At 38.3% G+C, this 14957-nt stretch overlaps 1 protein-coding gene across 4 annotated transcripts in view; it reads right to left on the reverse strand.

Annotated features, from left to right (window-relative positions):
- LOC101858252 (copper-transporting ATPase 1) overlaps positions 1-14957 on the reverse strand; it is a 48137-nt gene that overhangs the window by 15837 nt on the left and 17343 nt on the right. For all 4 annotated transcript variants that reach the window (XM_035968484.1, XM_005093345.3, XM_005093346.3 and 1 more), the window contains exons 2-11: positions 9210-10116; positions 7596-7787; positions 6436-6599; positions 5434-5595; positions 4374-4453; positions 3489-3717; positions 2853-3086; positions 1869-2118; positions 1044-1168; positions 30-164 (exon numbers count right to left, since the gene is read on the reverse strand). In XM_035968484.1, coding sequence (XP_035824377.1) covers positions 30-164; positions 1044-1168; positions 1869-2118; positions 2853-3086; positions 3489-3717; positions 4374-4453; positions 5434-5595; positions 6436-6599; positions 7596-7787; positions 9210-10116 — 2478 coding nt within the window. The remainder of the gene's footprint in view (positions 1-29; positions 165-1043; positions 1169-1868; positions 2119-2852; positions 3087-3488; positions 3718-4373; positions 4454-5433; positions 5596-6435; positions 6600-7595; positions 7788-9209; positions 10117-14957) is intronic.

Below are 14957 nucleotides of genomic sequence, written 5' to 3' on the forward strand. Positions count from 1 at the left end.
GGAGAGTGTTGTAACAAAACTACACTTACATCAAAGTCCGAATCCAACAGTGTTACATCAGAGTAGCCGACAATGACCCAAGTCACCAATGTGGTCAGGGACAGGAGGGATACCACCGGCACAAAGTAGCCTGCGATTTTGTCAGCCAGGTTCTGAATGGGGGCCTGACAGGCATAAAAAGAGGAGTCGACAATATTTCAAAAGTTAAAATGTGTAAGAGTATTAAGGCACTTGCAACACAACTGGGTCATGAAAATGTTGAAGATTAGAAGTGTTACTACATGTAGAGAGTAACATAAAAAGAAATGAAAAAGGAGAGATAAGGATGATAGAAGTTTGATAAGAAAGAAGAAATTAACTGCACCAGAGCACCCGCCAACTACCCTCTAGCCAAAAATAATCTCAACCCTCGAGTGATATCCCACAGCAGGAACACCTTAAGCACATTTAAGTATTGCACTGGGAAACAAAATTTTTAAAAACGATAAGAAATCAAATGAATCAAAAACAATTGCTACCCTAAGACCACAGAATAATCCTCAACATCATTAATTAAGACAAAATTTGAAAAACTAACTAATTGATTAAAGTTCAAATTAACAGAAGTACAGTTGAACCAGCTTTAATGGCCACCTGTACACGACAGACACCTGTACCAATAATCATTTCCTACTTCCTGTCTTGTGATTTGTAAATATTGCAATGACACTGACCAAGACGTCCATCCGTCTAATACAATGACTTATCCCCATGACAATGGACGGCCGTCTTGGATAATTCGACAGAACTGAAGACTGAACTAAAAAAAGGGGGCCCATTATATTTGTATGAGTAACATTTTTTGGGTTGAATCTTCCCATCATTTTCTCATTTCCTCATAAATCAAAGACAAGTCTTCATAGCCAAATTATGGGGGGAATCTAAAAATATTTTTATCTATCTTTATCTCCCCATCCTTTCAAAAGACACAATGAACCAGTCATGTATCATTTGCCGAGCCTGCAAGCTGTCGTTTTATCAAAATTCTTGCTACAGCTGCCCACCTTGGAGGTCTGTGCTTCCTCCACTAGTTTGACAATCTGGCTGAGCGTTGTGTCGGCTCCCACATAGGTTGCTTCCACCAGCAGCATTCCATTCTGGTTGATGCTGCCACCAATGACAGATGATCCTGCATTGAGGATAGAGAGACAAAAGTAAAGTTGAGTCTGCTCTAACACAGTCACCTGTCCAAGACAATCACATACATAAATGATCACCCCCCCCCCCTCGTCCCCCTAGGTTAAAGCATGGAAAAGCAAAATGATGATACAGAGCAAAGTACATTGCAGTCTGCAGCTTAAACCGAAAGTTCTGAGACCGCCATTTTATCTTCGGTTGAGCTGTGTTTTTGGTTCAGAGAGATTGCTTAAATGGAGAAGAAAAAGACTGAAGATTCTATTTTCTTTCTGTTTACCACTGTCTTCAGATTACACATATTCAGGTTATTTGTTTTGTTTTAGAAGAGGTTTTACGGCGCTCGCAACTGCATAAGGTCATATGAGCGCCAGACGATTAGAGGTGTTACAAGGGAGTAACAAAAAAAAAAAAGAAGGAAGGGAGAAAAAGATGATAGATATTTGATAGGAAAGAAGAAGCAAACCACACCAGAGCACCCACCAACCACTCACACATTCCGGTTAAGAGGACTCCATTGCATTTAAGACTTCACACTCAACTACAAGGCCTCGGGCTGACGGCAATAAGCATGAGGGCTAGTGGTGGATAAACACCAACAGCAACAGCCGCACACAGCAGCAACAATAACAACAGAATCAGCAAACAGCAACAGCAACATCAGCACACAGTAACAACATACAGCACCAACTCACCGACATTCTTGGGGACGGGCATGCTCTCTCCCGTGATGAGCGACTCATCACAAGACGAGTGACCAAACACGACCTTCGCGTCCACCGGAATCTTCCCGCCAGGCACTACCTTGAGTACATCGCCGCGCTGCACAAGGTCAAGGTTGATAACCCGCTCAGACTGAATCTGGAACTTCTTGTCCACGTCCACCAGCACAGCCTCTGATGGCTGTAAGGAGATCAGTTTCGCCAAAGCCTCGCTGGTCTTTCCCTGGGCGACAGTCGAGAAACTGCACTCAACTTTCACACATTCAACAGTCCATGGTTAAACCAAAAAAACAAAGGTAAACCAAAAGTAATCCCACTTTTCTTATCTGTAAGTCAAGACAGTGCATTGTCAAGCAGACTATGGGTTGAATAAAAGCTATAAAAAAAGCATTTTACTTTTCAAAAGGGTGATGCCTCAATTAGCATTTCTCTTTCTGACAACATACAACAGTACTGCATACAGTACAGTGGAAATTGTCCAAAACAGCAACTCATTGTTCAGGAGAAAACCAGTTGTCTTACCCAGGTGGACGTCTTGGACAGTATTATTTTATGTAGAAAGAGTGGGGGGGGGGGTGTTTGTTTGTACAAGTGATTATCTTGGACAGAGCAGTCGGAGCAAGTTGGACTGTATTTCGAATTCAAGTTGATATTAAAATTTAGTGTCCTCTTTTATCTTTTTATTATTTATTATCTTTTGTCAGTATGTTAGTGTGCTAGCGCCTATAAATGGCAGTTTGCACTGTACACTTCACAGGAAGGTGAGATTGTTGCAGAATGCTATCAGATCTGCTGGGATAATAACGTATATTAAAAAGAGCACAGAGCTTGCTGTTGAGCAGGAATCTGCGCTATACATATATTATCTATTATCATTATTTTACCATTTGTCACTCTTTGTTCTGCTAGAATAGTGGTAGTCAACAAGCACTACGAAAAGCACCAGCAAGTAACTACCTTCGCAATGTGCTCCAGCCAACGCCCAAGAGAGATGAAGACCATGAGCATGGGTGTTGTTTCAAAAAATGTCACTGGGCTGAAATCTTCCCGCATAGCCATGGCAGCAACCACAACTGCAGTGGAGTAGATGTACGATATGGAGGTCGCCATGACAACCAGGACATCCATGTTGGTGGCACCGTGCTTCATGGCTTTGAAAGCTTGACTGTAGAAGTAACGGCCTCCAACAAACTGAAAAAGTGAAAATAGCCAAAGACAGTTTCTATTATCAACATGTGCTGTAAACGCCTCACAAAATACAGAAGCAAAAATTTGTTCCAGATCAAGCAGCTGATGAGCTTCGGCCCTTCTGCACAAAAGCATGTGGAATTGTTCAAAGTTTGTTTTTGAAAGTCCTTAAATTCCAGAGCAAAATTTTCAGGAAAGAGCAAAACTGATTCTTTCTTTTAAAATTTGAATTTCATTAAAATATTTCTTGAGCACATGCAACCAATACCACAGATTAATAAATTGTAATTTAAAAATTTTTTGAAAATTTTGGGCTTAGTATATCTAAACAGCTCGCCGATGATATATCAATGACACAGCAACTATTCTTTATCAAAGGAGAAATCAGTTAGCCGCATTACTAACCTGCACTGGCGTGGCCAATAAAAACATGATCAAGTTCAGCACATCGAGCCCCGGCATGACCATGATCTGGTGGTAGTGAATGTGGCTGCCCCCTTTCTTCGGACCAGAGGAGTTGGTATGGTTCATCCCTGCATGGCCGCCGTCTCCGCTGACTCCAAACATGAAGTAGATCATGGCGATCATGGAAGGCAGTCCAAAAATGAGAGACCACAGAAATGATGTGCGCCATCTGAAAGTAGAGCAGGAAAATTCATTTAGACACCCATCCACAAAAAGGTTAATGACGAAGCATATCAAAAGGAAACACAAGATAAGAGGTGTCCAGACAAACATACAGTAAGCAGGTTTTTTTCTGCATGTAACTTGAAATCGCCATTTTTTAATAAATGTTAGTGAAATATCAAAAGGAACACTACTACAACCGAACATAAGACACTGGGCAACTCAAATCGTGAATTCCAAACCTTCACCAAAAAAAAAGTAATGGGAAAAACATGGAAAGCGAGAGCACATGAACCCCCCCCCCCAAAAAATGGTGTAAAGTATTCATCATGTATGCTTCTTTATATGTATCTTAGTGTTGCTCCAGTCCTAGCCCATGGCACGGTACAGTATGGACAGACAGCTTTGCAAATGTTACATATAAACACATTAAACATATATACACATTACTCTCTATGCTAAATTACCAAATTAAGTCAAACACTTTGTAAGGACAAAAAAATGGGATTTCCTTCTCATCTTCTTCTAGTATTGCACAAAAGTTTTGTTTTGTGAAGAGTGTTCATTTAGGAAGTGTTTGACCTAATTTGGAGGATGCACAATAAGAGTCCGACATTCACGATATTAATCTCAGTACAGGCTGAGACAGTAGCGAAATCTCACCTCTTGATATCATCCCTGTGGTCATAACGTGATGCCTTTTCATTGTCATCTGACTTGAGATGAGCATCAAAGCCTAAATCCTGAAAGAAATCATTGTAAAGAATGCATAATTAAATTCAAAGACATATTCATTTCGATATCTTCATTGTTATTCTCAACTGAAAAACACTGCAGAGTAAAACGGCTCATTTCAATAGCCCATACAATGAAAGGTAGTTCAAAGATTGCAACCCTGTGAAATCTTAAGCAGACCGAACCACCAATACCATATCTTGTCAGTCATTCTCAGGTTAGACTTCAATAAATAAAAACCACCATTGCTGATAAATTAACACTTAAGACTACAGACAAGTCCAATTCAGTCCTTTCATACCCAAAGGCATAAAAAAAATCACTGAGTCTACATACAAAGAATTATATCTTGCTGATTTGTTCTCATATCAGCAGATCACAAAGGAGAACCATCATCATTCAATTTAAAATGAGTCACTCCTTTTATTGATGATCCTAACATTACAAAACAGCCCTGCAAGACTGTATTGGCTCTCCCAGAAAGTGGTTTAAAAAAATGGAATGTACAATCTCTATCAGAGTAGAATTCACACAGTGGTACTGAAAAATATTCTTTGCACCAGGACAATGAACAAGAGGAGGAAAAACGTCAGAAAGGGGTGGGGGGAGGGGGGGGGGGTACTGAAGAGTCTCTTTTTACAGAATCAGAAGTCATAACTGAACCTTGCTTAACAGCTGGCTTTTTCATTCCAACTTTGAGCCTTGGCAAGTGCGACTTTCCTTCCCATCACATCCAATTTAACAGATCTGACTAACAGATTTATCAGTCCCAACCTAATATATCAGATTTGACAAACCAAACCCAATTTCACAGACAGGATTATTCGTATAAGTGCACACTATATGCGGGCAGTATTTCATACAGATGTGGGTAATTTTTGGCAACTTTTGAGATACATCTGTATGCTATACTGCCCGTGTATATGCAATACTTGAACCAGAAGGAAGCACTGTACACAAATGTATAATAACCTTCCAAACAACTTACTTTGATAGCTTCTATTATGTCTCTTACTCCCGTAGCCTCAGAGTCAAAGGTAAATTTCCCTGTGGAGGTTGCCAAGGCAACAGATGCCGACAAGATTCCTGGTTTTCTCTTGAGGTGAGACTCAATGTGGTTGACACAAGAAGAGCATGTCATGCCACTGATCTGAAATGCAACAGAGAAAATTTTCAAAAAAACCCACATAACAAGATAAATGTAGAAGTACAGTACACTCAGCCCATTAATGCTGATTGTGGTTTGCATTTTATGGTGAAAAAGCTCAACAACAGAATCATTTTGAAAGCAAGGAAAAATGAAGCCCCGAAAACATAAATTGAAGGAGTAAAAAACATTAGAGCCCTCATCACACACAAAAAAAATCCAAACAATCAAAAACTACCCATACCCATAAATGATGCAACAGCTTTGTCCAGTTATATCATACCTTATCATAGAGGTTAAAAATAAATCAAAGCTGACAGTATCAATATCAATATTTGTTTCAACGTCAGTTTGGGAACTCAGCACCATAGAAAACACAAAATCTCTGTACTCTCCTGATGTAGCTACGAGCCAGAAGCACACCTTTGGCTAGGACGTTATTGACCCACATACCAGTTAAGGTTTATGTGTGGGGACTTTTGACTTCACTCTGCCCACTTCTAGCACTCAGAGGAAAAATTTGCCCCACACATAATCAATTTTATAGACAATAATTCTGGAACTCCTTTCCCATGAACAAAAACAAAAAAAGAAAAAAACAACTGAGCCAAACGTTTTTGAATGTTAACTCTTGGAAACTACAGTAAAATGATATTGTTAACCAGTATTTTCACTTTTTTTTAAAGGAGACAACTGCTTCACCAAATTATATTATTTTGCAAATTTGTTTTCTGTCATTTGTGAAAAAGTTGCTCGTGCAAGAAAATGAAAATGTTTAAGAAATGGGAGAGAGTGCAATGAAAAACTAGCATCTATTTAAACAATCCATGGACAATCACTTACTGTTAGCTCCACCAAACCTTTGCCCAAGGATTCCCCTTCAGCCACAGAGGCAGCGAATCCAAGTTCTTCAATTTTATTGGCAATTTGACTCGGGAGGATGTAGGCTGGGTCAAAAGTCACCTCTGCCCTTTGAGCCATCAGCGATACCAGAACATTTTTTATACCTGATCAGACAAGGAGCAAAAACTTAATTATACAACTTAATTTGCAAAAGAAACATATGTTATGTTTAAGAATAACAGCAAATAATGTAATGGACATGAAAAGCATTTAGGAACTGACAGAAACAGAAATTAGGAGATATAAATAAACTCTCATGGGCCTTTTAATATCAAATTTAAGGAAGATGCAAGCACAGATTCTGAAAACACATAAAATAAAAGATGTGATATTATATCTCCAAGCTTCCATTACAAATGGTTGAATGGCTTTGAGAAAAATTTTTTTTCAAAGTTGTAAGGTCAAGGAATCTCAATGATCTGACCTTAGAATGCTTCACTTGATTGATCTACATTTTGTTAACATGACTGAGATAGAAACTTTAAAAAAAAAGGTCACCTATAGGGCAAAAAGCAGAAATACAGTTGAACTCTTACTATCACCTGTCCAAGACAAATCACCTCTACATTTTAGTGACACTATCAAAGAGGACCAACAGACTAAGATGACAGGTTTTCTCTACAACAATGACAGGTCATCTTGGACAAGTTAGATTGTAAAGTGATGCTAAAGAAGACAGACCTTATAATAATAATAATAATAATAATAATAATAATAATAATAATAATAATAAATAGCATTTGTATAGCACATATCCCCACTCAACAGCAAGCTCTATGCGCTTTACACTCAATATTATTACCCTAGAAGACCATAGAACACTCAGCAACATTCTTAACTTCCCAGGAACCATACGTGCAAGCAGTTGATTAAGCGCTCAAACACTAACAAACTGACAAGATCTCTCACTGTCTATAGCTGGGTACCCATTCCCACCTGGGTGAAATGAGAAAAATTTGGGTAAAGTGCCTTTCCCAAGGACACAACGTCAGGCCCCTGATGGGATTCGAACCCATGACCTTACGGTTGCGAGTCTGAGAGCTTGACCACTAAGCCACCAACGTACTCTCCACATTTTTACTGTATAAGGAGAACCATACCTTCCAGTTTCATCATGTTCTTCTCTATAGTCGCCACACAGGAGGCACATGTCATGCCGCTGATGTTGATGTGGCACTTGGCGACGTCGTCGGTGTCAGCTGCAACAGGTGACACCAATTCATTGTCACTGATAGAACGCGCTAAATGCACTTTGACCTTTGTAGATTTAGATGGTGAAGGCTTTGCAGAAGCTGAAAAAGTTTGAGAAACGACAATTCAGTTTTTATTAGTGTCAGTAAAAGTTTTACAGCACTTGCAACACAAGCAAATCATATAAGGAACGGAGATATTACTGGAGGAATATAGAACATTGATAGAAAAGAAGGACCAACTTACACCAGACCACCCACAATGACAATCACAATGAAATCACTTGTACTTTCAGATTCAGATTCTTTATTTATCTGTCCATTCATCCAACATCCATCAATCTATATATCTTTTTAAATTCTTCAATCAGATTTAATGACTTGCGGAACTTTCTCTCATATGCTGTCAAAAATACACTCATTAACTCAAATACACACTCCTGTGACACATAAGAAGAAAATTGATACTTAGTCCAACCCATAGAAACTTCTGCACACACAAACTTGTTCCCACAACAACAGAATATATAAACTTGTTTTAATGCTTTCATTTGAACTTTAAAAAATTTTATTTCAAATTTGATCTAAAACATGAGAACTTGGAAATAAAAGACAACACAATTTTTAGACATAAGCACTATTTTGTTCCTTAAATTTGAGCAGAGAGTTGTTGAATTGCGGCATGAGGATGGAATGGCACATTGTAGACAACACCACAGTACCTACCAATCACCCTTGAAGTAAACAAAAAGGTGAGGCATGAAACAAAAACAGTAACGAAAAGGAAATAGGCCAAGATAAAAGAGGGACCAGGCAGACCGAGAAGGAAGAATTTGGGTGGAGGGATGATTATGAATGAAGTGAAGGGAGAAAAAAAGGGAAAAAAGGACAGTCAGAAAAGAAATGAGGAAAGAGAGAAGTATGGAGAGAAAGAAAGTACATAAAAACTGAGGAAAACAGCCACAAAGTACAGGTATATAAAAATTAGGAATAAAAGCACTCATTTCAATGACTCATCCATGGGTAAACAACTGTAGGCCTTAGTCAGGAGCAGAGGCGAACTTTAACACAGCATCCATCTTGTGACTGTCAAATTGTCCCACTTGTTTAAGGAGAGAAGATACCCATCTGAAGGAGACATTTGGAAACAATTTCCCCCTACTCAAGAATAATTTCTCTGTAAACCATCACTTAAAGAGCTGGATTGTACTGAAAGAGAGAAAAGTACAATTCCTACCAAAATTGAAAATACTCTAGTCAGTATAAAAATATAAAGTTCCTTCAAAATTGGAATGTGGCCGCCTGAAGAAAAGGGGCCAACTATGAAATAGAAAAATTTGTGACAAACTTCAAAATCAGATGCACTGCAGAATGAAGGACCAAAAGTCGACTAACCCCGAGATCTAAGGAGGAACTTACTGAAATTGAGCTTAAAAGGGTATACACCCAAGGACAGCGGGATGAATGACAACAACAATAACAACGGAAACAACTAGAACCCCTAAGAAACAAATGCCACCTCACCTGTTGACAGCGATGCATCAAATCCCATGTCATCGATCATCTCCACCAGCTGTGCAGGGGTGACCGTGTCAGGAAAGTACTCAATGACACCGTTCTGGTCAGCCAGAGACACTCTGATCTCCTTCACGCCCGGTTTCGGACCAATGTTACCCTCGATATTTTTCACGCACGAATTGCAAGTCATGCCGTAAATGTTGACCACTGCGGTCTGTGTGGACTTAGGCACACTGCTGCTGCCGTTGACTCCGATAAGATTTACAAAGCTTCCAACTGAAGGCTCCCCGCCATTATCCGCAGCAACAGCTGCATCAAATCCCATGTCATCAATTTGCTCCGCTATTGCTTCTGGGTCAGTGAGGGATGGGTTAAAGGTTACTAGAGCCTCTTTGTCTGTGAGGCTGACGGTTATGCTTACTATGCCTGGTTTTGTGGCTATGTTACCCTCAATATTTCGCACACATGACTGGCAAGTCATCCCTTCTACAGAGATGCGAGTTCTTGCATTGTTCGTCTGTGGTGTACTAGGTGTCAGAGGGGAAATGAGTGTCGCATCAAAACCCATATCATCAATAGCTTCTGCCGCGTCCGCCGGTGAGATCTTAGAGACATCGATGAGAAGACGAGCAAGTTTCTTCTCCAGTGATACAGAGATGCTTTTAACACCAGCCTGCTTGGAAACATTTCCCTCAATATTTCGCACGCATGACATGCATGTCATGCCCTCCACAGCCACCAGCACCTCGACACTCTCCTCCTTCGCATCGCCTCCTTCGATGAGAGGCGCGGCCTCCTGAATGTCCTTGACCATGACTGGAGCGTCACCAGATGTCACGGCCTCAGCAAGAATCTGTGGGTTGGTCTGAAGCGGACTGTACTGGATGTCGGCCTCGTGAGTCTCGATGCTCACCTGCAGAGAGAAATGTAAAAAAAGACAAGGGGTGAAACAGAGGAAATAATGATTAGTGAGAACAAAATTTGCGAAAAAAACCATCTTAATGCTATTTGATTTAAGAGTTCTATGCCTCTCTTCATGCAATGTACACTACCAAAAACTTCTCTGCAGGATAAGTAGTTCAACAAAGAGTGAGTGACTCTGCTTTAGATTTAAATTGACAGGAGTGTTGAATTTACCAAGAACAGAAAATAACTTGGAAAATCAAGAGGAAGTGAAATTTTAAAATTAAAATAAAGAAAAGATTGACTTTGGAAATTGATATTAAAGTGATATCTTTCAAAAATTTATACTGTACTTAAACTATAGCAAAAGGATTACATTGCCATAATAATATGTAACATCATGAAAAGAAGAAGATGACAACGATAAAGAATAACATAGACATCAGGATGATAACAAGGAATTCATTTATTTTGCTTGTGAGTAAAAACAAGCAAATTCTCACAATAATGGTCATTTAGTGCTAAGAGTAAGTTTTAGTTTTAGTAAGAATTTTACGGAACTTGCAACACAGGTCAAATAAGTGCCGAAGAATAGAGGTGTTGCAAAAGAGTAACAAACACAAAAAAGGAGCAGGAGAGACAGGAATCGTAGAAGTTTGAAAGGAAAAGAAGGAGCAAACCACACCAGAGCACCTGCCAACCACCCACTCAGTAAGAGTAAGACAGACAAGAAAAAGAGAAAAAAGTAGGACCTACCAGTGGTGCCCTCCAGCCACCCATACTAAGTTCCATGACTACTTAACATTACGAAAGTCACATTATACAACAAACACATTAAGGGAGGAGGAGGAGGAGTCACCCTAGCAAGAGTAGTGATTGACATGATGATGGAAAACAATGGAAAACAAGCCATACAACCATACAAACATACAACCTGTTATAAGCAGAAAAGATCAAAATCAAACGCTTAAAAAATGAAAAAAAAAAATGGGATAAGAATAAAAACCAAACCAAAAAACAGTAAAGACACAAACTGATTAAATGGTCACTTAAAAAAATTTGTCATGTAAACTGAGATATATATTACACTTTTGACTACAAAAACACTTCAAAGTTGTTTTTTTAAGGAAAAAGAAAATGTAAAATGCCTCCAATTTTTTTTTAACATAAATAAATAATCACACAATATTAGTCTCTAAACAAGCATTTTATTCAAGTAAAACATAATGTTCGACTCATTAGCAAACAGTAGAGAGAAACATCTACCTTTAATATCTAAAAAGCCAGCTTCGAAACGGTTATGTTGGCCTACATTTTAACAGTTTAAAATAATAATTAAATTAAAAAAAGAATGTTTTGTATTAAAAACTGATAACTATAAAACTGCATTTTTGTTGTTGTTGTTGTTGTTGTTGTTGTAAATATCTAATTTAAATGAGTGTCAGTAGAAATTCTGGGGAGAAGAAGATGTAACAACAAAAGAAATGCACTCATCAAAATTATTTGCAGACTTAAAAAAAATAAACCATAAGCGCATGAGGAAAAAAAAACATACAACCCCGTTCAGAACACACAAAAACTTTTAATTCCCTTTCTTTTCTTCTTCTTTTGTTTATACTTTACTGTAGTCTTTTAAAGTTCTAAGAGATTGCCCTGTATTTAAAATCATTTTCTACAAACCCTTTTTTATCTTATAAAACAAAAAAAATGTTGACATTGAAGAATACTGTCAACACATTGATAGCCTTTTCTACGGAACCAGTAAAATCACCTTTTTTTTTTTGGCAGTCTTCAGAGGGAAGAAATGTACATTTATTTTTATGTAGTGCCTGTACAAAAGAAGTTTTTTACCATTTAGCATATATAAGGCTATTGTCAGAATAAGCATAGATGTGTATTGCTTTTTAGAGTATGTATATATTCAAATAACTCCAAAGGTTATGTAATTAAATTCCTGCATGTGGTTGAATGATGCATCTGATGTGATATGTACATTTTGTCAGCTTTACTTCTCCTTTCATATTTAATTTTAATGAGAGTAAAACATAATTAATACATAATTTATATTTTTATGTATACCTTCATGTGCTTTTACGGTCCTGTACAGCCCCCCCCCCCCCCAAATACCCCCTGAGATAATAAAGTATTATCTTATCTTATCTCTAGTGGGTGGTCAGGTCTAATAATAATTGTAAATTACATACAGCTTACTTAAGAATTGGAGTGTGCACTGCATGCACACTATTACTATTTTTCTTCTTGGTATTATTATTATCATTATTACTATTATTATTAACATAATCATTATGGTAGCCTATATTACATACTCTTCTTCGTCTACATTTTACAATTTACTATTATCATCATCATCACCATCATTATTATTATTGGCATAATTATCATTATTTTCTTTATTATTGTTTTGTTATCATTGTTATAATTATTATTACTTTCACATCATCATCATTATTATTATTATACATGATTATGATTATCGTTATTATTTTCATTATCATTATTATTATTATCATTATTAGGCCTACTAGATCTAGATCTATTACTATTCTCATGTGCAGGAAAAGCATCTGTATTACATAAATGTAAAAGCTCCATTTTTCCCCCCTCAATGTTAAAGAGAATTACGAGTGTCTCATTACGTTTTGAAGCAGAGCTTTACAACAGGGAGTCTGGGGTGCCACAACAGCTTACACACGAGTGAGCTTTTCAAATTGCGACTAGGCTAACAAATTAATAGTCAACAATAGCACGCACCATGAAACGACAAACGCTTCTTCATTGCGGGTCATTACGTCATTTCTATTTTAAGAAGCCTCACGTCAGGTCGAGAAAGAAAGGTCGGGGACACTGTGATCGGCTGGCCTAAATATTATTATGCCAGAGGAGCTATCTACGCTGCAGTGTCCTGCTTTTCCCTGTTATCATCCTCATTAATTCAGCCGGCGTCTGTGGTGTAGCGGTTAGGCACTCCATTGTCGCACGCAGAACTGAGACTTTCGACTCTCGAGTGGGGAGAATTTTTCTCGAGTACATAATAATTTCATCAACTCGATCTTTCTTTTGGGACATTGTATCCCTCTCAGCCCGGGTTGGCCCCGACAGGCAGGATCGAAGCAGCCCGCCTCCTACGCGATCTAAACCGTGTCGTTCGAAGCGTAGAACATCTATATATCTTTTTAAATCTTAAAAGCCTAATATTAATATATAATCTTGACGAGTTGTGTATGTTGCAATCGCGCTGGTTCCACGGAAATAAAAACTCAAACTGAGTGCACACCTTGAATTATTCCCGTCACGTGCCAAATACATGTAATTATGAAAATTTGTCAATTGTCATCTCTATAAATAGAATTGTTCCTATTTATTCTCCTCCACAGTTAGCCTATAATACTATAGAACTCATCGCCTTTCAGAGAGAGAGAGAGAGAGAGAGAGAGAGAGAGAGAGAGAGAGAGAGAGAGAGAGAGAGAGAGAGAGAGAGAGAGAGACAGACAGACAGACAGACAGACAGACAGACAGACAGACAGACAGACAGACAGACAGACAGACAGAGAAAGGGAGGGGGGGGGAGTAAAATTCACAACTAATGCTAACACAAAATTTATTATGACTGTCCCCAAAATTTCACCCGAGGCGTGAGCTCTCTGTCAGCCACAAAAACAACACAAGTAGGTGTCAAGTATCCCATTAAGCTGTTGTTGATGTTGAGAGTTCTTCATCACAGCGTGTAAATTGGTCGTGATTTATGGTTTTTTTTAAATCACTGTATGTAAATTGGCTGCGATTTATGTTTCAAAAACCAAACCAAACAACAACAACAACAAAACAAGTGCGTAAATTAGTCATGATTTATGTTAAATCAAAGGCTTCTGTGAGTAAATTGGTCTCGATTAATGTAAACAACGGCGTGTAAACTGGTCATGATTTGTGACAAAACAATGGTGTAAATGAAGCTTTTAAAGTTTTCAGTTTTAGTAAGAGCTTTACAAAAATTTGCAACACAATAAGGTCACATAAGTGCCGAAGATTAGAGGGGTTACAAGGGAGTAACAAACATAAAAAAGGAAGTGGAGATATCAGGAAATTAGATATTTGATGCGAAAAAATTAGTAAAAAAAATAAAACCACGCAAGAGCACCCATCAACAACGGGCCGCAGCTCTTAAACTTGTCATGATTTATGTTAAAACAACGGCGTGTGAACTGGTCATGATTTATGTCAAAACAACGGTGTGTCAATTGGTCATGATTTATGTCAAAACAACGGTGTGTCAATTGGTCATGATTTATGTCAAAACAACGGTGTGTCAATTGGTCATGATTTATGTGGAACCATCAAGTTCTCAACAGCCACAGGAACATGTGGAGTTACAGTTACAGTTTAGTAAGAGTTTTACGGCACTTGCAACAGAAATAGGTCACACACGTGCCGAAGATCAAAGTTGTTACCAGAAAGTAACATACCAAAAGTTAAGACGTCGGAAAGAGAAAAGACAAAGGCGATAGACGTTCATAGGAAAGAAGTAGCAAACCACACCCAGAGCCAACCACAAACCGTCAACAAGCTGTTGTTGGTGTTGGAAGTTCTACATCGCGACGTGTTAAGTGGTCGTGATTGCGGTAAGAACACTTTCTCAACAGTCATAGAAACCTGCGGCGTCAACAATTCGTCAACTAAGAACAATTTGGTCCAAAGCCTACTTAATTAAGTTCTTTAGACAAAACAGTTCTGAGGCGACAAATTGTGGTTCGCTCTGGTATATTTTGAGTCGAGATGTTTTGTTTTGACTAAAATGGAGCACATCGATACAATGGTCATTTAAGGCATTTGGGG

The sequence above is a fragment of the Aplysia californica genome, unplaced genomic scaffold (assembly GCF_000002075.1).
Source record: "Aplysia californica isolate F4 #8 unplaced genomic scaffold, AplCal3.0 scaffold00062, whole genome shotgun sequence".
In the NCBI taxonomy this organism is placed as follows: Eukaryota; Metazoa; Mollusca; class Gastropoda; order Aplysiida; family Aplysiidae; genus Aplysia; species Aplysia californica.